This window comes from Mastacembelus armatus, chromosome 19 (genome assembly GCF_900324485.2).
Source record: "Mastacembelus armatus chromosome 19, fMasArm1.2, whole genome shotgun sequence".
In the NCBI taxonomy this organism is placed as follows: domain Eukaryota; kingdom Metazoa; phylum Chordata; class Actinopteri; order Synbranchiformes; family Mastacembelidae; genus Mastacembelus; species Mastacembelus armatus.
In genome coordinates, this window is record NC_046651.1 from 1,857,276 (window position 1) to 1,881,647 (window position 24,372).

The window sequence follows — 24,372 nt, forward strand, 5'->3', positions numbered from 1 at the left end:
TTAAGTAAAATGCATGCACTTTTCATCTGATATACATCAAAGCTTCCAATCAGCAGTTCAGCCTTATCCAGCATGGTTTCCAACAAAATATGCCTCTGTTCTGGCAGTTTCTTCTCTGTTCTCTCATAATTTATGTTTTTTCTATGTTCCACTCCAGTTAACCCAAGAACGGGCTCCTATCAATTATCAGTGCATTATCAATAAAGATACAAACACAGACCAAAAGCATATTTTAACGTTAACTACGTGGAGTTCTGGACCATGTTACCTAAATATAACAACGGTAGGCAACTCAGGCACGACCCATTTAAAATTTATGTGAAAGACCCAGGCAGCGGGCCACCATTTCATAGCTCATTTAACATCTTCAGGTTGCAAATGACAATGACTAGTCTTGCAGGGTCATCCTGTAACAAAGCTGCTGCTGTTAGGTGGCTCAGTCTCAGCCAGCTCCATACAGAGCTCAGGTTGCAGCAAAGCCACCGTGTCTCGAGGCAATTAGTGGACAAAGCACCTCTTTATATAATGGATGATCAAAACTCTAGGCTGTGTGTGTATGACAAGTGATCCGTCCTCTATCCACTTCACCAGAGATGACCCAGCCTCTGTGGCTCACAAAACACCAAAATTATAGCTAAGCCTTTAGTAGGGGGGGAAAAAAATGAAACTTGAAAAAGAGCACATAGTTTTGGAACATATTCAGACAGCCCAAAATGATGGGGTGGGAAGTCTAAATGGTTACAGTGGAGCACACAGAAACTCAAACAACATTCACACAGCGCCCAGGATGTCTCTGTAGCACAGCTGAGATGAATGATGTGGAAAAGCATCAGTTACAAAGTCATGTCAGTGTACTGAGTAAACAGACAGACACATTCATTCTTAGGGAAAAACATGTAATAATTATCCACAAGAAATTGTAGTGTGAAGTTACAATTTAAAAAATTAGGGTTCTTAATCAGTTCACTACAAAAATATATTCTAGATTGCAACTAAAATACCCAGCATTCTGAGAAACAGTACCAAAATATTTCCTTGTATGATCTAAATAGCAGCCAATCCCAACAGGCCCACAGGTACACAGGCATATACATAATGTATATATTAAAAACATTTCACTACAATAGCTTACAATTACATTCCTAAATAACATTCATTGCTGGCATAAAAATTGGTTTACATAAAAATGATTGAAATCCACCCCCTCACACACAGAAACAGTAAATACAGCATTGCGAGCTCTGCAGTAATGGAGAAGTACCTAGAGCCGGCTCTTCGTGAAATAAAAGTGGACGGGAGGGGAGAAGGCTGTGTTAGCAGAAAAAATGTGAAAAGCAAGTATCAGTGTTGTTCCACATGAAACAGCTTTGTATCATTTTTTCTTTTCTAGGGCATCACTGAAAACATTATTTCCCCTTAATAATTATAGAAGGTCATTTACAGTATGCCATAAGAGAAACAAACCGAAAAAAAAAAAAAAAAAAAAAAGACTGACCAATATAAAATAGTAATTTTAAGTTTTAATTTTAAGCTAATAAAGTTTTGAGCCAAATGAAAATGACTCAATTTAAAATCCCACAAAATTATGAGATACTAGGTATGATATTTCAGTTATATATTTGTAAGTCAAACTCTGCCAAATACTGAGATTTGATCACGTAAGTTGAAATTATGGGGTACTAAGTAAAAGAAAATCTATGTAAAAACTGCCTTAAGAACAAATGATGATGCTAGATCAAAATTACAAGATGCTAAAACTAAACCATGACTTAAGAACATCATCATAAAATGAGATACAAAGTCAAAGTTACAATGAGTAAACTTGAGCGATTGACAATTATAAGTAAAAAAAAAAGTCTACATGGTGAGATACTAAGTTAATAGATACTGTCAAAATTAGACTGACATAAATAATAATAAATACTGACTTAATATTGATCATTTCATTTTGCCTTCACCCAAAAGTCATTTTGAACAAAGTCTAATTTAGCTTAGTATCCCATAATCTTGACAGTCTTGTATGATTTTGGCATTAAAAAATAATTCCACAGACGTGACACTGATTTTGACTGTTTCATTCCTAACTTTTCATCTGCTTTTTGCTTTTTTCTTGGTAGAAATAGGTTTTGACAGTATAAATCTGACATTTCTTAAAATAAAAACATAAATCACATCAAATTCAGCTACACTTTTTTCCATCTTCATTGTTCACATGAAAAGGCTGGTGGTGATAAAGGCTTTCAGAGTGATGTGGTCATGGTTGCTTTGTAAGTCAAACTGCTTCAACACGTGGCGATTATGGCAGACTTGAGATGCTGGCATTGATGAATTATGGCACTGGTCACACAACGGGAATGCGCTTCATGTAGGTTTAGGTTCAGTGCGACCATGCTGTGAAGACTCGTGTAAAGTGTGTGGTCTTTAGGCACAGGTGGTGTCTCTTCCTTCATTCTCCGTCCACACTGCTACCATTCAAACAGCTTTGTAGTGCTCAGAAAGGTTTACTGACAAGAACCTTTCGGTGTCTCTCTACAAGGGGCGAGGTGAGCTGAGTCGGTGAAGAGGTCAGTCAATGAGGTGAGGGGTCAAGGGTCAGTAGTGTTTGTGTTGGCTGAGCAGGAGGCGATTGCTGCTATGGCACTGCAGTATGCTTCATACACTTAAAGGCCAACTTAAGACCATTCTCTCTGAGGAGACAGCACAAAGACACTGTGAACAAACAGAAATTATTATTGGATGTTGACTCCAAAAATGCCAGTGATATCTCAGTTAGTCATATGAACAGTCTCTCACCTTGATTGTTGAATAAAGTCCCTCAAGCTACAGCACTCTTCACATTATTCTCCAGGAAGGTCCTACAGCAAACAGACAACAGCTTCTATCACCATGACTGATTAGTACTTTCACACTCACACACTCTCTCACACTCTCTCACTCACACACACTCACACACACTCACACACACTCACACACACTCACACACACTCACACACACTCACACACACTCACACACACTCACACACACTCACACACACTCACACACAGCTTGATATTGCCTAAAACAAAGGTTTTAGTCTTGGGTTGGTGGGATCTCTTCTAAAATATATCTCTTATAGATCTCTTCTAAAATAATATTTACATCAATTCCCAAATTTTTGACTTTCCAAAGGCAAAACACTAAGCATTGACACATCACGTGAGTGCAAAGAACTCCAAACAGCTTCTATCATCTGACCCAGCGAGTGAATAATGAGTGGCTGATACTAACATCTGGTCTGCTTCTAGTGACTTCTGGATCTCCTGAAGTACTTCTGTAAGAAAACAGCATTGCTGTGATTAAGCAGGGGCATCAACAATGCACAGAGGTCACAAATAGCAGGGGTCATAGAACACTGTACAAATCAGGCAATAGGATGCTGTTTGGTAAACACTGCTGTGTGACAGAAGCTGACATACTGGTTAGGAGGGCACCACATGTATGATATTCCTGCTTCACAGAATTAAGACATTCTCTCCTTTGTTTCTTTCTCTTGAGTACTCACTCTCATCATTCAGCAAAGCATGCTCCATAACACATCTAGCTCCACTTTCTGGAACACACGGGCAGCAGCCAAGTGACACGCCAATACATTCAGCCACAAACAAGATGCACATGTGTAAAAACAGACAGCACGATAGCACAAGCACGAAGTTTAACAACATCAAACATAACATGTGGACCTGCAGTGTTCCCTCAGCCGATGGACATTCATGTTCAAGCATGATGCTGCTGTTCTTTGTTTTTTTGGCATTTAAAGCCCTCTGAAAAACACTTTACCTGCATCGTGTCCACCGTCTTGACTGGCATTTCTAGGAAGAGAAGACAGTCTCATGAAAACAGTAAGAATGTAGTAGCTTCCATAATAAAACAGCATCTCAGAGTGTGCATACCTATAAGCAGGCCGTGGCCTGTGTTGAGTGGAAGTGCCTGACTGAGGGGGAGGCTCCACCAGGCAGCGAGGCTCCACCAGGTGGCGGGTGGACAAAGAGAACCGTTCAAACTCAGATGGGGAGATCAGGTAGAAGCCTGGGAAAGACAACAGCAGCATGCAGGAGGTTTGTGAAAGACGAAATCCAAATAGAGCTCTAACTTGGCTTGAAATGCATGACATTCTAATCTGTAGTGATTTTCAAAATGTTAGTGCAAATCAATTTTGAAACTGGGAGCTAACACTGCCCTTCAAAAACATGGGGAATCATGTATAGCTGAGTTTGCTTTTATTGTATGGAAGGAATGGAATTTATTATCCCGATGACTGTGGACTCCATCTTAGTGACATTCAGTGGAACTGAACTAGGCTTTAAAACTGAAATATTGTTTTCACTACCTTCATGATTACAATGCTAGTGGGAGACCTGTAGTTGCAATGATAAAGGCTGAACAGAAGAACAAATGTATTTGGAAGCATATCTTTACCTTGCCCATGCTTGGTGAAGACACAGGAAGCAATGCCACTGACGTCCTCTCGGCGGATGCAGGGGTAATGAACCTGCATCTTCACCGCAGGCAGCGAGACCACGTGGACGTCGCCCTGATTGGTCAGAACCAATAGGCCATTTTCACCGTAGTCCTCCGACCGACTGCTGCCAAACCAGGCCACACCTACTCTCCGTACTCTGGAGCCATCCACGGCTGTCAGCTTCAACTTCATTTTAGCACTCACTTTGGGCAGGGTGAAAACCTGAACACACATGAGCAATCAGCTAAAGAAATGCCAACACTAGTGAAGGAAGTATTCACTTCAAAAAAACTAAAATGTAGAAGCACATTAATCAATGTAGTGCTACATAATACAGCAAACACACACACCTGAATATTTTCACAGACATTTGTTCTTAAATGTGTGTGTGCTTGTAGGTGTATGAGTGGCTAAGTATTGCATTTATTGTGAGGACCAGTCTGAGTTTCATACCATAGGAGTGAGGACATTTTGGCCAGTACTCAATTTTCATTTAACTTCAAAGGTCTGTTCGAAGGTTAAGCATGAGGGTTAATGATTAAGGTTTTCTTTTTCTCTCTCTCTCTCTCTCAAACCAAACCATGCCAAACCAACAACTGTGTTGTACTTGTAAGAACTGTGTGTGAATGTGTATCCAAAAGCCTGATATCAATCTAGATATACAGATACACACATACAGTATCTCACAGAAGTGAGTTCACCCCTCACATCTTTGTAAATAATTTATCATATCTTTTCATGTGACAACACTGAAGAAATGACACTTTGCTACAATGTAAAGTAGTGAGTGTACAGCTTGTTTAAATTTGCTGTCCCCTCAAAATAACTGAACACACAGCCATTAATGTCTAAACTGCTGGCAACAAAAGTGAGTACATCCCTAAGTGAAAATGTCCAAATTGGGCCCAAAGTGTCAATGGTGGTCACACAAAATATTCTCCAGCACTGCCATAACCCTCTGGGGCATGGAGTTCACCAGAGCTTCACATGGTTGCTTCCGTTTGAGGATGCCCCACAGATGTTCAATGGGGTTTAGGTCTGGAGACATGCTTGAACACTACTTGACATTGTAGCAAAGTGTCATTTCTTCAGTGCTGTCACATGAAAAGATATAATAAACTATTTACAAAAATGTGAGGGGTGTACTCACTTCTGTGAGATACTGTATGTATGAAGAGATAGCTAGATGGATTAGATAAGAGTCAGTCAGTCAATAGATAAAAAGATTGATAGATAGATAGATTGATTGCTCCTGAGTGTCCCAATGTCTCCTTATTATGTAAAAAACAATAACACATTGGAATTCAGGTGAAGTGTTGCATTGTAATGAAAATTAATTAACAGCCAACCAAAATTTTGGACACACACTGCCATTTAACTGAAGGAGAAAGTGCATCTTAACTTTTGTCTAGTAGTGTACAGAAACCTGCTGCTTAGTTATTTTAACCTCAGAGCTCGTGTGTGTATATGAGTATGCTGCAAGTGAAAAGGTTCCTGAGTGAGTGTGTGTGGTCCTGACCTTAAACTGTTCTTCAGATATGACAAGAAGGTGGTGTGATCCCTGCATGTCAGGTGAGCGAGCCAGATCATGAGCCACCTCCAAGGGCTCTGGGAGAGGAGTGCCTCGACCATCCAACACCACAATACCAACAACAGGAGCCCGGTGCATCAGCTGGATCTCCTTTGCTGTATTCAAGTATGCAATGACAGGCAGGAGAAGACATCACAAAAGGAGGAGAGAGATGATAAAACAGCCCATCCCCAAAAACATAAACCTTTCAAAAGTGTCTCTTACCTGGATGTGCTGTGACGGGTTCATCTGCTCGGTGCTCTACAGGAGGAAAGCGGAGCATGTATGCAAACACACAACCGCCATTTGTCCCTGCCCACAGGGAGGGTGTGTGGTGTGAACCTAGGAAAAAATTAGGAGATGCGTGTGGAAAAAATGGATAAAAAGAAAATGATTTTATGGGGGTACATTCAGTGTTTGAAGGTATAACTCACTGTCTGAGAGGAAGGTATCTGCAAAGTAGAGCATCCGTACGAGACCGGTGAAAGAGTCATCTGAGGAGCGAGCCTCGATCTTCCTCTGCACAGGAGCCAACTCCATCTCTGCCAGCTCAGCCTCCAGACGAGCATTTGCATCATGAAGCTGATCAAAAAGAACACAGCAATGCAGGTTTGAGAGGATTGAACATTTAAGGCAATATAAAGAGGGGGCATGCATCACTCTGCTGTAAGTCATGTCAAACAGCCCAGATGCTGTTACCTCAAATTCAATCATTTATCACTTGCTAGTGCTTGGTTAAAGATATACCTTGGCAGCATTGTTGGCATGATGCTTCCTTAGCGATACTCTGCTCCGTCTGATTCTCCTGAAGGACTGACGGAGAGATTTCTTTATGCTCTTCACCCTGGACAGAGGACCCTCCATGGCAAGCTGGTCACTGGGATTCAGGGTACATCTACATGCAAAGAAAAACGATAGGAAACATCAGTGTAACAGGTCTAAAAGCATAAACGAAGCAAATTTATATGCACTGATCAGATGTCCTTGGCAACCATTACCCAACAGTCAAGAGTGCATGTTTAGAAATGAGAAAAAAAAAAAACAAAAAACATTCACCATGTAGCACTTAAAATGCTTGAGGTTATTCAGACTATTTTTTATTTTCTATGTATCAATGTGTTACCAAGTGTAAATAATCTATCATCAATCTAATGTAAAACAGTTAAAGGATAAACTGCCATCAGAAGAACAGGAGGAGGACCAGTACAATTGTATCACAAATGCTTGTATGAACTCATATAGTGGGTCTTTTTTGCATATGAAATATGATTTGATTTACAGAGTGGTCACAACTGACAAGTACAGAAAATAAGCATGTACAAAGTCTGTGCTAATTACTTTCTTAATACAGGCTTTTAAAAGTTTTAAAAATCTACCGCCTGCATGGTTAACTTAAGACTGAAGACCATGGATTATAGTAAAACTCTCATTTGCAACTGCAAAAACATGGAGCAGAAGATTCCTGAAGAGTATGTAATCATTCTCAGCACAAATACAGCTTTCATGTCTTTCTGTCTCCTTACTTGATGAGGACGCTGTTCTTCTGTTGGTAATCATATACACCAAAACCGTGGCTGGTGCCAAAAGCTACCAGCTTCCATTCCGAGTGCAGGGTGAGAGCGGTGACCACAGCTGGAGGCTGACATTGAACTAGTGCAAAGGGCTGGAAGCCCGGAGGAAACAGCACTGGCTCTTCTCGCACATCCAGCTGAGTGTGGCCCTAATCAACAACAACAACAAAATGTCAATATATTGTGGAAAGTAGTTTTGTAGTACTCAAGACTGGTCTCAAGAGCACGTCTTCTCATTTCAGAATCTACTCATTTTTAACTTGGTCTTTGACACAACAGACTGTTTTCATGTCATTGGTGTTGATAGTCCATGATGACATACTACTAATTTTCGGATCTTGGAGTACAAGGTAAGACAATACACAGATGTCACACAGCCAGCTATAGCAGCATTTACACAGAAGGTGCAGATCTAAAACATGGTCTTTACTACGTTGTAGTGTGAAACTTTAGATTTGGATGACAAATAATGATACAAAGAATGTAACAGGAAAACAGCCTAAGAGCACTTTTGGCTATTTTAATGCTTGCTCATCACTCCCTGAAACTTATAATCTAAGTGATGAGTAACACATTTATTTTTACAGTAACCAGTCCAGCATTGGTTACCTTCCAGCGGAATCCCTCCTGGCCCTGCAGCAAATCCACAACTTTAGCCTCTACAGTCTGCTCTGCAGCCTCATCATTCAGTTCCAGCACCAGAATCTGCAAAGACAAACACAAGACAAAGTGGAACACAAGGAAATAAGCAGAACATGATCTCTGTGGAAACTCTGACAAGTATCACAGTTGTGTGTCTCCTACAACTGTAATATCACAAATAGGACGTGCACAGTGCAATACTGGATACTACAACCCTCTCCCTTTCAGTTGTGCTTATGTTACTGGATATCTGAGTTTCAATCAACAGCAAAAAAAAAAAAAAAAAAAAGTCACACTTTACTATGCTTGAAAGGAAGCGTGCATGCCAGAGATGAGAGGGAAAACGTAGATTTATAGATGGCATTTTCAATATGGTCAGGAACAATTTGTACTGTTTGTTTGTATGCTCAAAAGTATTCCAGGGCTTTCTTGTTTCTACCACTATTTGCAGAAAGTAATATTATTTCTCAAAAACAGGAGTTTATAATTCCTTATAACATGAGATTGTTTCTAGATATAAACCCTTAGATACAGTGCCTTACAAAAGTGTTCATACCCCTTGAAATTTCCCATATTTTGTCACATTACAACCACAAATGTAAACGTTTTTTTATTGGGATTTTATGTCATAGACCAACACAAAGTGGCACATAACTGAAGTGCAAGGAAAATGATAAATGGCTTTCAAAATTTTTTACAAATAAATATCTGAAACGTGTGGCATGTATTTGTATTCAGCCCCCCTGAGTCAATACTTTTAGAACCACCTTTCGCTGCAATTACAGTTGCAAGTGGGGTATGTCTCTACCAGTTTTACACATCTAGAGAATAAAATGTTTGCCCATTCTTCTTTGCAAAATAGCTCAAGCTCAGTAAGATTGGATGGAGAGCATCTGTGAATAGCTATTTTGAAGTCTTGACACAGATTCTCAATTGGATTCAGGTCTGGACTTTGACTGGGCCATTCTAACACATGAATATGCTTTGGTCTAAACTATTCCATTGTAGCTCTGGCTGTATGTTTAGGGTTATTGTCCTGCTGGAAGGTGAACCTCCGTCCCAGTTTCATGTCTTTTGCAGACTAACAAGATTGCCCAGTATTTGGCTCCATCCATCTTCCCATCAACTCTGACCAGCTTCCCTGTCCCTGTCGAAGAAAAGCATCCCCATAACATGATGCTGCCACCACGTTTCACGGTGGGGATGGTGTGTTCAGGATGATGTGCAGTGTTAGTTTTCCGCCACACATACCGTTTTGCATTTAGGCCAAAGAGTTTAATTTTGGTCTCATCTGACCAGAGCACCTTCTTCCACATTTGCCCCCACCCCCACCCCACATGGCTTGTGGCAAACTGCAAAAGGGGCTTCTTATAGTTTTCTTTCAACAATGGCTTTCTTCTTGCCATTCTTCCATAAAGGCCAGATTTGTGGAGTGCACAACTAAATAGTTGTCCTGTGGACAGAGTCTCCCACCTGAGCTTTGGATCGCTGTAGCTCCTCCAGAGTTACCATGGGCCTCTTGGCTGCTTCTCTGACTAATGCTCTTCTTGCCCAGTCTGTCAGATTAGGTGGACAGCCACCTCTTGGAAGGTTTGCAGCTGTGTCATATTCTTTCCATTTTTGGATGATGGATTGAACAGTGCTCTGTGAGATGTTCAAAGCTTGGGATATTTTTTTTTTTTTTAATAACCTAAGCCTGCTTTAAACTTCTCCACAACTTTATCCCTGACCTGTCTGGTGTGTTCCTTGGACTTCATGATGCTAGTTGTTCACTAATATTCTCTAGCAAACCTCAGCTTCACAGAACAGCTGCATTTATACTGAGGTTAAATTACACACAGGTGGACTCTATTTACTAATTAGGTGACTTCTGAAGGCAATTGGTTCCACTGGGTTTTACTTAGAGGTGTCAGAGTAAAGGGGGCTGAAAACAAATACATGCCACACTTTGGAGATATTTATTTATAAAAAATGTTGAAATCCATTTATCATTTTCCTTCCACTTCACAGTTATGTGCCACTTTGTGTTGGTCTATGACATGAAATACATTTAGGTTTGTGGTTGTAACATGACAAAATGTGAAAGATTTCAAGGGGTATGAATACTTTTGCAAGGCACTGTAAATACACACCAGTGGTATGAATGAGGAGTCAACACTGCACTTAGAATATGGCAGAGCAGTAAGACGTACATTTCCACAGCACCAATTCCATCTGTATAATCACAGTTGTATTGTTCTCACTCTGTCACTCCACTGTCACTTCCTCCACAATTACTATATAAATAAATTAACTGATGATTTTAACTGCTTCTACATTTTAGTTTTCTGAAGTCAACACTTCCTTCAACTGATGTTTCACATCACAAGCCTTGCTAGGGCTCAAAGGGCATACTGAATGCATCATGTGGGCCATTAATGTAGAGCTAAAGCCAGTGTTTACTTGGCTTTAATAAGTGACTGACCTTTTTTGATCTTATGAGACAGATTTTATTTCAGATACATAGTGACTATTTATGACATGCACAATATGTATATTTCCAAAATTATATTCAATAAAACACGCTCACTGTCTTTTCAGATGTTATGACTTGGAAGTTACTAGAACTATGATTTCTGCCCAGTTCATGCAGGATAACACTCAGTGATACAGTAGTAAGAGGCTGTTAGTGGGAAAGAATAGGTTTGTAAAATATAAAGACATTTGACAATTAGTGATATTTAATATTAACAAAAATCAAACAATTATCTCACCTGCCCAGCAGTGCCAGCCACAGTCAGATAACCACTGTATTTACAAAGATGGATTTTCTGAATGCCAAGTCTCGGATCATCACTGTACGGGTCAAAACATCCAACCTAGATATATTAAAAAAAATGCCCATCAGCAGATTAGTACTGCACCATCACAGAGTTGGGGAGCTTGTGAGGACTGATCTCCTAACTTTCAGCCCCTACTACAATTCAAGGTAAGGCAAGTTTATCTGTATAGCACAATTCATACACAGAGTAATTCAAAGTGCTTTACAGAAATAAAGCACAAGTTAAAAGTACATAGGTAAGAATTAAAATAAGAAACAGCACATAGCAGAAGATTAACTTGAAATGAAATTAAAGTAGAATAAGTGCAGATAAAACACTTTCAGTTGTCATATACAGAGGTAAAAAGAAATGTTTTTAGCTTGGACCTAAACATTGCCAGAGATGAGGCTTGTCTAATATCAACAGGAAGACTATTCCAGGTTTTAGCTGCATAAAACTGAAACACTGCTTCTCCCTGTTTAGTCCTGACTCCGGGCACGAACATAAGACCTGTCCCTGATGTTCTCAGAGTTTGAGATGGCATCAACATGTCAGAGATGTAATGTGGTGCTGAGCCATGAAGAGACTTATACACAAACAGTGCTGTTTTACAGTATATTCCTTTAGCGTCAGGAAGCCAGTGCAGACATCTACAAAACCCTGTATTCTCAGCTTCCCACAATGCACCATGCAGCTCTTCATTAGACCTGACATGGCTGGTAAAGTAATACTTTCAAACACACTGCACAGCTGTTTTCACAAGCGAATTGGTATTCAGTTTTAGGAAGTTGAATCAGAAAAGCCTAGGCATGTCAGTAACATTTCTATGTTATTTCACAATCAAAATGACCTTTTCTGTACATATATACGGCCATAACAAACACACATACTGTACCTTTCTGAACGGTGGCCACTCTCCTTCAGTGCCTTGGTTCATGTTGTCATTGGGATCAGCGTCTGTGTGGAACACTCCAGCTGTACTTAACTTGTACAAGGGATACAGACAGACTCCTGACGCGTCCCAGAAATGCACTGTTCCATCCTCATGCCTTCACACACAAACACTATGTTGTTACAATGATTTATAGTCTGTCAAAAAAAAAAAAAAGTTCTGATAGCTCTTTTCATAGTGCAGCTGAACTGACCCTGTGAGCAGCAGGTCTCTCTGTGGAGGATCTGGGGCAAGATTCTGGCCTCCTGTAATTGGCCATGGCTGCATGGACAAAGGGAAATGAAAGTTTAATAATATTACCAACTCAATGTCACCTGTTCAACCAGAGATGAAGGAATGTTCTCATATTCTGTATCCTGAATTTCCCTTCGGGGATGAATTAAGTTTATCTTCAGAATTTCATACATGATGAACTACTCTGTAGGGGATTCTTTAGAGCTACACAAGTACATGCTTGACGGCTCTTAGCAGTGCTATTACACTGCAGGGGTTGGCCTGACTTACTTTAAAATCCATGATTCCCTTAGCATGTATTAAAATGTACTGTTTAAGACAAGTGTAATTTTAAAGGATAGGAAGGCACATTTCTTTACACCCGTCTTTATACTGTTTTGAATTGGCTAATATTCCAAAGAGTAAACCCATTTGTATTAAGGTCAAAATTATATTCATTAAAGTGTATAATGTGAGACAATATCAATAACTTATGACTGAAGAAATTTTTAGAATAATTTAAAACAAGTAACAATACTAACAAAGGCTACTATGATTATTGCTTTGCAGTAGAAAATGAAAACCTCATTATTGCATAAAATCAGCTATTTTTGCTGAAAGTAACTAGTTTCTCAGATTTGTAACTACAATAATGTTAGTTTCAAATATTTACTCTCATAATATAAAAAAGCCATCGCAAATAATGTATAACAATGAACGCAGGAAATCAACAAAAACTCTATTCTATTTCACAAGTAAACTAACTTTTACATGTGTCCAAGGTGTACCTTTTTGGAGTAGTGTGTGTTCTGCAGGTGTCCGGCAGCAATGATCCTTTCCCACAGTTTGAGTGGGATGACAGATATGTGGTGCGAGCAGGTGATGGCTGAGCTGTGGAGGGGAACCAAATACGGGGCCTGAATGACTGGCCAGCCCTCTGTCTGCAGGTCAATCGCTACCAGCTCCTCCTCTACCAGGACAACCAGTGCACTGGGATCTTCTGCAGAACAAAGTGCCGAATTATAACAGCAATTACACAGGCTGATCACACATACTGATCTGGGAAAGGTTAGCCTCACTCGTTTAGACTTTTCTCTACTGTAGAGTACCAAGACTTCATTTTCTATTCTATTCTCTGCAAGTCAGTCAATTTATGTGAATGCAAACCAAACTAAAAGTACACCCAAAATGTGTTTCATGAGTGTATGGTTCATTTATACATGTGATTTCAGGATGTTTACACACTTCTCAGGACAATGGTGAGGTTGTTCAGTACGTGCACATGCATTCAAGAGGATTGCTGGGAGAAATTGGTTACAGGATCACACAGTGTGTTTACATGACATTGTGGGTGCTTGTCTCTCAGACTGAATGCCATTAAGATACCTGCCTGACAGCCAACTGAGTTTATTATGGAACACTTACTTACTACCAGTTTAGCTTGAGTTAGGAGAAGGGCTGAAATTACATTTCACCTTGCTCGTTTCTTCTGTTACAAATGTGGCCATTCTACACAGACTGCATTAACACCTAGCTCATATCTGCTCACAGTGCAAGCCACACTTTCTGATGTGGTCTGGACGATACTATCACATTCACATTTCACTGCATAAATAGGAGCCTTCTGTCATATAATAATCAGATAATGTATCCAGACTTACATGATGAATGTCAATAGCATACAGATGTTTTCTTTCACCTGAATAAAGTTCTGTCAGTGCTGCCACTAAAACATTTCACTCTTCTGCTCATATTGCCTGAAATCATCATTCAAAGGTCTAATTGACTAGTTTCACAGATACAGCTTCAGGTCAAAATTATTCAAAATTACGAGGGAGGTGTGCGATTATGCTCCATACCTTTTGAGCAAAATGTGATGTACCAATGAGAATGGAACCACACCAATCATAATAAATGTATCTTCTTATTGATACCAATAACCTTTGCTGATAAAAGAGCAATAAGTTACAGCCAAGTAACAATCTTTAGTATCAAAGTGAAGATAAATTTATAAACTTCCATTGTGGTCAGCCAACCAGAACCTTTATCACCTGTTTCTAATTCATCAAATTAAAATATGTAAGAATTAGCACATTTTACCATGAGGTTGATAATTTCCCAAAATTTGTAGACCAGTGTTAGAAGTGCATATGTTTCTCAGTTGTTGGCGTGGTGTGTGTTGCCTACCTGTGTGCTGTTGTCCACCTCTGATGACAAAGAAGTCGATTATCCTGGAGGTGAAATCTAGAGCCACGTGTGTTTTACCATGGATCACTGTGATACAATGTCTGTCCCCGTAACTGGCCCTTGGCATTCCCCCACTGAACACCAGGAATGGAGGTCTACACACAGACAGAGACACACACACAAGTTTACTTCAGTTTGCCCAGAGATGAATGTTTAACAGTGGGTCATGTAACATGTCTGGGAAATAAAGTTAAACATCACAGTGAGAGTGATAGAGCCACTTTCACCGAGGGAAGACACAAAAAACATGTCACAAATGAATGTCAGTTGCAGATAATGTGAACTTACCCCTCTTTTGTAGACAGCTGAACTATTTTAGAAATGGCCTTGCAGGGGAAGTGTCCTGCAACAAGAGAAAGAAAAATAAAAGGAAAAAACACTTTTCATGCCAACAGTAAAATAAACCGAACAGTTTCTTCTGCTCACCGTAAGGAATGTCTGATTTCTCCTCCTCCTCATTCATGTCCTCTTCACCCACCATCCACCGACAGTAACTTCCATCACTGTGTGAACTGAGAATATAACTCCCATCCTCTGTCCACCACACACTCTCCAGTTGCTAAAGTTACACAGGAAAATAATCAAAGCAAATATCAAGATTAAGCATGCCTGGTCATAGGCAAAGTTTACACATGACAAAATAGGATACCATTCAGGGGGCTAGCCTTATACCGGACTACCAAACAGTTACCTGTGTGGCAGGGATGTGCTGGACGGCACACCGTTTCTTGAGATCCCATATAACCATGAGACCTCGTCCATAGCCAATAACAACCTGATTTGGATTGACTGGGTTCTCCTGTAAGGCCTCTACGTGTTCGAGATTCCTGCGGCCAATGTAGTCATTTGGTACACTGGAGGAGACAGGAGTGTAAGGATAAACAAGAGGGAGGAAAGAATGAGAGAGAACATCAGCCTCGATATTAACCTGCAGAGGCTGAGAGGCAAAGCTCATGTGTTGGTTACAGAGCCATTTTGTGCAGGTCAGCAGTCTGAACAATCAATGTACATGTACACTGTTAATGGTCACATTCAAAAAGGGAATTACTGTGATATAATTTTTCAAAGGAACAAAGGGAAAAAACCAAGTGAATCTGTAAGCCGTAAAAGCTGTAGAAAAGAGTAAGCTTGTATAGTTTTTTTTTTTTTTTCAAACCCATGCAACTGTGTTGTGACTGCACCAGTCAGAGCAAATCACCAGTCAATCAAGTCTCCACAAAGTGAGTTCAATCACATACAATACCATAATCATTTATCAGCAGTTCTGACCTTGTTACTTGTATCTGTAGTTGAACAGAATTTCTAAAATATGTTATGATACATTATAATGAAAACTATAATCAGAATCTTTGTGATTATACACAAAGTACAACAGAAATGTGATGTGCAATCCTATTTCAGTGCAAAAATAAGGTTTACAGTTAAAACAAATGTTGTGTGTATGTATGTGTGTGTATATATATATATATATGAATATGAATATGAATATGTGATGTGGAGTAGTGTTGAGGTGCTCTAGTCGACAACCTGCTGGAAATTTGGTCGAGACTAATGTTCCTTTCTTCCAGCTCTCTGAACCCGGGGACTTCAACTATGAAGACATGTCCTCCTTCCGTACCCAATAGCAGCAGCTCCCCTGAGGAGTGGGCCAGCACTGCTGTCACTCTAGTCACACTTGGGGGGGCACTAGAGAGGAGACAAAGAGGGACGTGAGATCATTTGGTGGATTGGCAGGATTTTGGTAAAAAAAAAAAAAGCACAGAGCATACCACAGTACCTCCCACCATGCAAAATTCATAAATTTGGCATGCATATGCAGCGTTTTGATGGATGTGCCTTTTTGACTAAATTTCAAGCTTTAAGTACAACTCAGAATTAAAGCTCCCACAACAACTCTAACACAAGCAACAGGTACAGTTTCCTCTTGCAGCTATGGCGATGATGCTTTTTCGTCATCAGGTAGCTCCACCATGGTAGCTTTCAGAAAATTACAACCCAGAAACCAGGACTGGAATGAAAATCATGCAATGCAGCTCACAATCCTAAGTTCCTAAAAAAGTGCCTGCACCAGAGAAAGGTCGACAAAGGGGGAAACCTGAGGGAATGTCTTTTACCCAGGTGGTCCAGTGAGTGTGAAGCGTCCTATCTCCAACAGCTCAGACAGTCCTTTGTGTGCTCTTAAAGTCCACATGTGCAGACTGTTGTCATCCAGCAATGTCACCAGTTCAACCTAAACAGGAGCCTCAAAATTAACCAATACATCCAAAAGAAGTCACACAGAAGGTTTTTAGGTCTATGATAAACAAGTCAGACTACTTTAACTTTTGGCCTTGTGTTGTGTGTTTATTCATCTACTGTACCTGGCGGGGGAGGAAGTGCACCTGTGTGACGGCAGCATTCTCATCATGTAGACCCATGAACTCCACACCTGGAGCTCCATACCTGACCACTGGTTAAGGGCGGCCTGGTTGTGGGATTTGATTCAGTCACACTACAAAACTACATACACTAAAACCAGCTTATCCTAATTAATAAGAGAACTAATTAGTGAAACTACGTTAGCTGCCTTCCACCCACATTTTTAGCCCATACTGTTACTCTGTATACCCACATATATTGCCTTCTCGTTCCACCCTACCAAAGCCTTTTGCCACCTCATGTAAAAATTTCTATATCCAGCACTGCTGCACACACAGCAACAGAGGCTGATGTATTTACTCATTAGCAGCCTACTGAATTTGGCACACTGCATTTTCCAATAGCTGATATGGCTGTGATGTTAACTTTAACAGGCTACTGCAATGCTCAGCGACCGCTAAAACCAGGAAGCTGCTATGTGAATAATTTCTACACTGATCTTTGTGAACAAGGTCAGAACTCGAGCATGACTAACAAGTGTGCCCAAGTTATTTCTCACATTTGGATACTACAAATTTCACTCGCAGGCTACAGACAGCAGCTTTAAGAGGCGCAAACCATCTGACAGCTGCATTAACCTAAATGTTTACACAGATGAAGATGATGTGCATCACCACCTAAAATATCTAAATACACCATGTCACTATGGAGATGATTTGACAGATCAATTTAAGTGTCACATTATCAAAAGATTTGTGCGCTACATAAAAAGAACAGAAGGTGCTCTGTTGACCCATAATACTTTAATTTTTCTGTCTGTACCTTCTTTGCTGTTATCTGTTGCATTGTATGAATGGATTATCCTAATGACAGAAGTTACCACAGTTATCCAAACCAGTGCATGTCTGAAACAAGGAGGGTGTTACTACTGGTCTCTGCTGCACTGTCAGTGAGCATAATTGTGCTAAAGGCTATGACAACACAGACTCTACTGAATAATAATGCAGTGCTGAGCATGGGAAAATGAAATATCTGAAGGATACAGTTTGATGGCCCCAGATCGGGTGCCAATGGCCAGCAGCTGCAGGGAGGGACTATAGCCCAAAGCGCTGGGCTGGTGGGGGAATCCATGCTCTACTGTCTGAAGATGGAAAGAACAGGCAGACAGGGAGAGGGTGAGAGTGAGCCACAGCAGCACAATGACGGAGAAGGACAGAACACAACCAAGCAAGCTGCTATAAAACAATAAATACATAAAACCTAATAAAATAAATAATTACATATTACTTTACAGAGAGCTCAAGACAAAGCGTAAATAAAATAAACCTTTCTAAAACAAGATTTACAAAATGCAAATGAAAACCTGTGAGGTACATATGGACAACTGCCAGTGAACAATGTGAATCCTGTACTTTAACATCTCCCATGTCCACCTGGCAAATCACAGACCCCTGTGAAACTAGCTAACAACATAAACAAGTAATGTTTTCACATCAGGGTTCACTTGCCTTGTTGAACTGGAAGAGTTCCTGTTTGAGTCGATCTCTCTGGGACTCGTGGCCGTGTCGCCTGAGCCTCTTCATCCTACCTCAGCAGTGTGGAGCCTGCAGGCCCGCTGACACAGGCTGCACAGAAGACAGAGGAATCAGGGAGTGGACACAGGCAGGTGGAAGGAAAGGTTTGGGAGGGAAGAAAAGAAACACCATGTAAGAAAGTCAATCCTCCTGTTCAGTCTTAAGGTGCCATGTATTAGTTTACGCGTTATTAGTCACACACACACACACACACACACACACACACACACACACACACACACACACACACACACACACACACACACACACACACACACACACACACACACACACACACACACACACACACACACACACACACACACACACCCTGTCCCACAGAACAGTGGTTTTCATTGAGGCTACTTCCCAGAAAACAGGAAGTGGAGGAGGAAGAAGACAAGGCAAGAATAAAATATCATCCTTGAATTCTTTCTTTTGGTAAAACAAAGGAATTTGTTTTACCAAATGAGCCACCATTGTAAGACTACATTTATCAGTGGTGAACTGCTAGCTTAAGCCTCCACATCACAGACAGATGGACTTTCTAAGCTTCATCATGTGAAGAAAAGGTTCAACCACAGAGCAGCATACCGGCCTCTAAACCTCACTGTCTGAGCTGTGTGTGTGCTGTGTATGGCCAGGGCCTAAGCTGACGGGCTCTGTCACTCCATGACGCTCAGATTTGTAAAAGACAGTAGCTCAGAGCAGAATGTTTCAGACAGACGGATGGGAAAACTGCAGTCAGACATATGATCCATAGTGTCACAAGTCCATGACAAATGTCTGGGCTGTGAGTTGCAGTTTTCCATCTGAACCAGCTCATTTGTCTCAGTCCAAATTATACCCTCATATCAGCAGTGCTGCCTTAAGTCACAGCTAGGATGTGTCACGTTTTCAGCTCCAGCTTCCTCAAAGAAAGGCCATTTATTCTATTCTGTTGAGAACTGCTACCATAGCTGACTGCACTCAGTAGTCACAGAACTGCACTGAAGCCATTATTCAAGTAGTTGTGAATATTAAATTTAGCACCACACAAAAGATAATACCTTATATTTTAACACTTTCTTTCTGCCCTGGTTGTGTTCAAACTGATAAAGTGGCTGTGTGTGTATATATATATGTAAACTGCCACTGACAGTCCATGTGTAGATATACAGTATATACAGATGGAATTAACTTTGCCATCACTAATATCCAGCTCTGTTAAACAGTGGAAGCAGCAATTACAGTTTTTCTCTCTGCAGTCTGCAGACATCCTAATCCTACAGTTGTTTCTCTCCAACCTGATTAATGTTGGCCTTTCAACTAATTTAAGACATCAGAATATTACCCATTCACTAAACATCCTCAAATGTTACACCAGCTACTTATCAGAGACCAAAGCTGGGTATGAACATCACAATTATGTGAAGTACAGTGATGTTTAAGTTGTCTATTCAGACAGTCACTGCAGTACTTACTGTACTAACTGGAATGTGTAGAGATCAACTGTACGTGTTTGCTACATGTATGTTTTTATTACATGTGTGTGAGGCAAACATTTCTGGTTTTGACTGTGATACGTTTGGGTAGAACCAACAACCAAAAGTTGGCAATTACCAGGCAGATCAGGTGACTTTAAGCCCAGCACTACACTGCAACATGCTTTACTCTCAGAAATGCACTTTGCCCAGAACATGTCACCTGGTGTAAAAGAGCAATAACCTTGTGTTGAGGAACAAGCAAGAGTAAATGACAATGACCACTGCCGCTTTCATCACATTGCTTGAGCTACAGTGAGCTCATCTCTCAGCAAGATAAGATTACGTGCAGTGTTTACCTTTGCTAAAACATTCAAATGGCTTATTGACACTTCACACCGACTCACTGTGAGAAACAGGCAACCTTTAATGGTTGTCTCTGCTGCCCAATATACCATCCAAAATGTCCTTCACTTAACATCTGTTCAGTAAGCAGGATGACATTTATTATTCTTCATGCCACAGTTCAGTGATATCATCAAATTCCCAGCATATCTACTGACTCAACTACGTTGAGAAGGGAGTCAATCAAGGTTAAAAAAAAGCAACAACATGCCTGAACACGACAAACACAACTTCAACAGAAAGCAGTGTGACCAGCAGAGCTGCTACCATCTCTCATCAACTCTGCTTCACAGTAAGAATGAGTGGCCAGGAAATGCCTGGAATGCAAAATATTCTATTTAGGAACTTGCTGCAAGGCAAGAAAAGGTCCGAAGATAATCAGTCCCTGCACCATACAGGTAGCACAGAACTACAGAACTCATATCACAGCTGCTGTTAGGTTCCACAGCTTGACAGGACTGGCTTCCACACTGTCCCTCTATCTGTGAATATACCCCGTGCTCACTTCTACAAACACAAACAGAAGCTGTTGATAAAGCACCAAATAATAGTCCTGTATGTGTACAGGGTGACACCTCTGGATATCAGAGTTATTTTTGGTTGTAGTGGGGGAGGTTGGGGCGTGATGAATGTCAGGTTGGCCAGGCACTGCTCAAAGTGAGGAGTTTCCTGTGTACATAGTTCAATGAATGCAGCTACTAAGAAAGTCATACTGACTGCAGCAAACACTGCAGAGATGGTTCGCTCTGTTGTCCTGAACACAACAGAAACATGATTTTTTTCAGTTTTGGGTGTGGCTGGCAGGATATCACATCTCCCACCAACCCACTCCGTTTCCTGTAATCAGAAGCAGGGAGAGAGGGGGGTTGAAGCAAAAGGTTTACACTAGACAAGCTCAAATTTTCACTGATGGTGGGGTAATAAGGCAACTGAAATTCATTCACAGTATTCTCATTTCAGATATTTCACCCATAGTGATTCTAGAGACTGCCTGACAGCTCAGTTTCTCTGCTGCCTTTACCAAACAGATATATGTGTTGTGTTAAAAAACAAAAACAAAGTTCAGCATAAAATCATACCATGATACCAATGAAATGTGCTTATGTGTGCCAGGTCTGACAGAACACAGGACAGCTGTCTTGCAGCAAGAGTCAAGGACCAAAGTAAGTTGAAGGGTAGAGTCAGATCACTGACATTACAGATGAGTGGACACACACTCAAAATCATCTGTAGTCCACATTACAAAACTGACAGTGGAGTATAAATAAATATTCTTGAATGTATGCACTATTTCTTACATATGCATAACTTGTTAATTCCCTATATTCCCCTCCACAGCTGATAGAATATTAGAAACACTAATGGGAGTTAAATATAATACATATTTTGAATGTGATTACATTTAAAATAGAGTCATCTAAAACATGAACCATTATTAAGAATGATACAAAATGCAGGAAGAAAAAAAAAAACAACCTATGTATGCATGATTGGTGCTATCATAACTTGTTTGATATGACTACAAATACAGACCTGTTGATAGACTGTAACAAATGATTAATTTCATTATTGAAAAATAAGGCCTAAAACTTTTGAAAATGTGATTCATTGTTGGTCCCCTTAGCCCAAAGTGTAGTACTGAAATGATGCTTTATTCCGACAAACTGTTCAATAGAAAACCAGACTTTACTTTCATATATAATAAATAAATCACCAAATCCTCACATTCAGGGAGTTGCAGCCATTAACTGTTTAACATAATCAATTGACTGTTGCAGCTTAGTTCTATATACAGTACAGACAGTAACCACAGCCAAGTCTCCTGTTCTAACTTCACAAGCAAAGTATGCCTCTTGGTCTTCTCACCTGTGCAAGATTAGATAAATTCACTCTCACATTCAAAGTGTAAAATAAGAAGCCTTTGAAAACAACACTGTCCCACTCTTGGCTGTATATTTCTCCAGTAACTATTCAGGTTCTTTTTTCTAGAATGTAATGTCAATTCAGCAGGTACAAGCATTTGGATTGGCCATTTGTTTTGCCACCACAATAGTTTTGTGTGGACTTCACCATGCAGGTGGGAGAGCTCTAATTGTTCAGAAAACAATGGCTCCTTGTTGGGCCTGTGCCGGTGCAGGTGGAGCTGAAGGACACCACCTGTGTCCAGGTCACAGGACATTTCTGCTGCTTTAACAGTCTGTACCACGTTCATCACATATGTTTCCATAGGCTGGTGGACCCAAACTGTCTCACATTAACCACACAATTCACTGGGCTGAGTAGTGGCATTTACTATGTTAGTCTGTGCCTTGTCATATTGTTCACTATTTTCCTGAAACCAGCCAAACCGGTTGGCACTTCTTCCTCCTGCACACGTTCGAAACCACAGCGCTGACTCAAAGGCCTTACTGACTTACCTGCTGCAGAGACACACCTTGCCCAGGTTAGCTGGCCTTCCAGGTTCCTGCTGCGCTAATTGTGCAACCCTAGCTGCTAACACTACTCACCTGGCTACGCAAGCAGCTTAGCGAGAAGGCTTTTTCTGGGACTCAAGTGAACCCACTGGTCTCTGGCGGACCTACGCCTTGCTAAACCAAAGGCTTCCGCCTGCAGGTGCGTGCTACCGCCCATTTGTGCAGGTTGCTGCTGTCCCTGTTTACTCCAGTTAACAAGCCAGACCACAACACGTCATTTCCCATTTCTATAAAAGTTACAAAATCATTTAGTGATATCGGTCCGCACTAACCCACCTATGACTGTCAATAGGAAATGGACTAACCGATGCTCGTACACGCTCCATGTCGCCGAGCAGGGCGGCATTAAGCGGCTCATTACTGAGAGGAACACCAGGAGTCCAGATTATTAGCCAGCTAGTTAGCGCCTGGCTAGGTGGGCAACTTTGACTAGCATAAGTTGGACCCGATCCGGTGTTGAACAGGAAACAGGTGGGCGCCGTGAACAGATGACTCCGACTGTTAGTTAACTGGCTTCAAGCTAACACCTGCTCTCTGCAAACATTAGGTGCAGGCCCACCTGATACACTACGGCCGGGACTGTCCTCCGTCTTACAGCTGCTGGGTGAGACTGTACCTCCGGCCAGTTTCCGCTGCTTTAAGTTGGTCAGGAGCCCTCTCCTCCTACAAAAGTCCCGGAAAATGTGACCAGGCCTAGATGAATAGTCCCAGGATCCAAGCGACAGCGGGTTCTTTCGATGAAGTACCACGTCTGAGGGGCAGGAACAACTCAGGCTGGCTCTGCTACTTTCTTAGCCTCGGTGTTTCCTCCTCGGCTAAACTTTACTGCTGCCTTAGCTGGCTCCGCCTTCTCCGAGCGTAAGGCTACAAGCCCCGCCCATTTCCGCGTTAGCCTCCTGTGCACGGCCTTTGCACCTCATTGTAGGGGGTACCGCAAAACTTGGTATCGATCCGATAACAATACCGATACCGATACGTTTTTACTAATAAACAGGCTTATGTTCTTTCCTGGTGGGGAAATCAGTGTTCATCAATATCATCAGTATTATCCGAATAGGTTTACACGGCCACTAAATGGTAATAATAATTTCATGATGTGCATGTTAAACGCCAGGACAGATTTTAAATAAAATCTTTTGGCAAATAAGAAGCGTTTGTTTTTTTTAAAACGACCATAATGAACTGAATTCCCTGCGACACAGCAGGATTGCTTTTCGTCTCATGACAGCAATATGCTGCTGAAGAACATCCGATATGACAAAATAATTATTTTCAGCACTATGGGTCAGCTACCTGGTTATTCTTCACCTCTCTGGTTGCAGGTAGACACATCGCAGTTCATTTACTCCACAGCTCCTCCTCTCTGCCACAATGACACTACCATGTTTTCACTCCCTGCATCACCGCGCTCATGATGGTCCAAGCACAAGGCTCAGGAGAACAGGGGAGCAGAGGAGGAGCAAGTGAGCATGCAAGATGTGAAACGAGCTTTGGTGTCTGCACTGACCTATCTGCCCTTTGATGAAACAGGAGAAACTCACTGAATGTAAAACTTAAAAGTATCGATCCCATCGCTCAATCAATACCAATACCAACATGGTAT

General features: G+C 41.0%; 1 protein-coding gene across 5 annotated transcripts; it reads right to left on the reverse strand.

Annotated features, from left to right (window-relative positions):
* Positions 1-879: 879 nt before the first annotated feature.
* On the reverse strand, positions 880-23,612 carry llgl2 (LLGL scribble cell polarity complex component 2). 5 transcript variants are annotated; one of them, XM_026315321.2, is made up of 27 exons: positions 23,386-23,612; positions 18,362-18,478; positions 17,897-17,994; positions 16,856-16,937; positions 16,610-16,725; positions 16,023-16,181; positions 15,187-15,349; positions 14,922-15,054; positions 14,784-14,838; positions 14,436-14,590; positions 13,037-13,248; positions 12,229-12,296; positions 11,979-12,132; positions 11,036-11,140; positions 8,250-8,345; positions 7,593-7,789; positions 6,817-6,964; positions 6,504-6,651; positions 6,295-6,411; positions 6,019-6,185; positions 4,457-4,721; positions 3,931-4,066; positions 3,818-3,849; positions 3,543-3,590; positions 3,269-3,311; positions 2,794-2,855; positions 880-2,687 (listed from the first exon to the last, which is right to left on the reverse strand). In XM_026315321.2, the coding sequence occupies exons 2-26, from the start codon at positions 18,434-18,436 to the stop codon at positions 2,816-2,818; spliced, it is 3,012 nt and encodes a 1,003-aa protein (XP_026171106.1). In that variant the 5' UTR covers positions 18,437-18,478; positions 23,386-23,612; the 3' UTR covers positions 880-2,687; positions 2,794-2,815. The 5 variants fall into 5 exon arrangements, with proteins under 5 accessions (XP_026171106.1, XP_026171104.1, XP_026171105.1 ...); XM_026315319.2 differs by having other exon boundaries at positions 23,329-23,612; XM_026315320.2 differs by having other exon boundaries at positions 880-2,709; positions 23,329-23,612.
* Between the last annotated feature and the right edge of the window lie 760 nt (positions 23,613-24,372).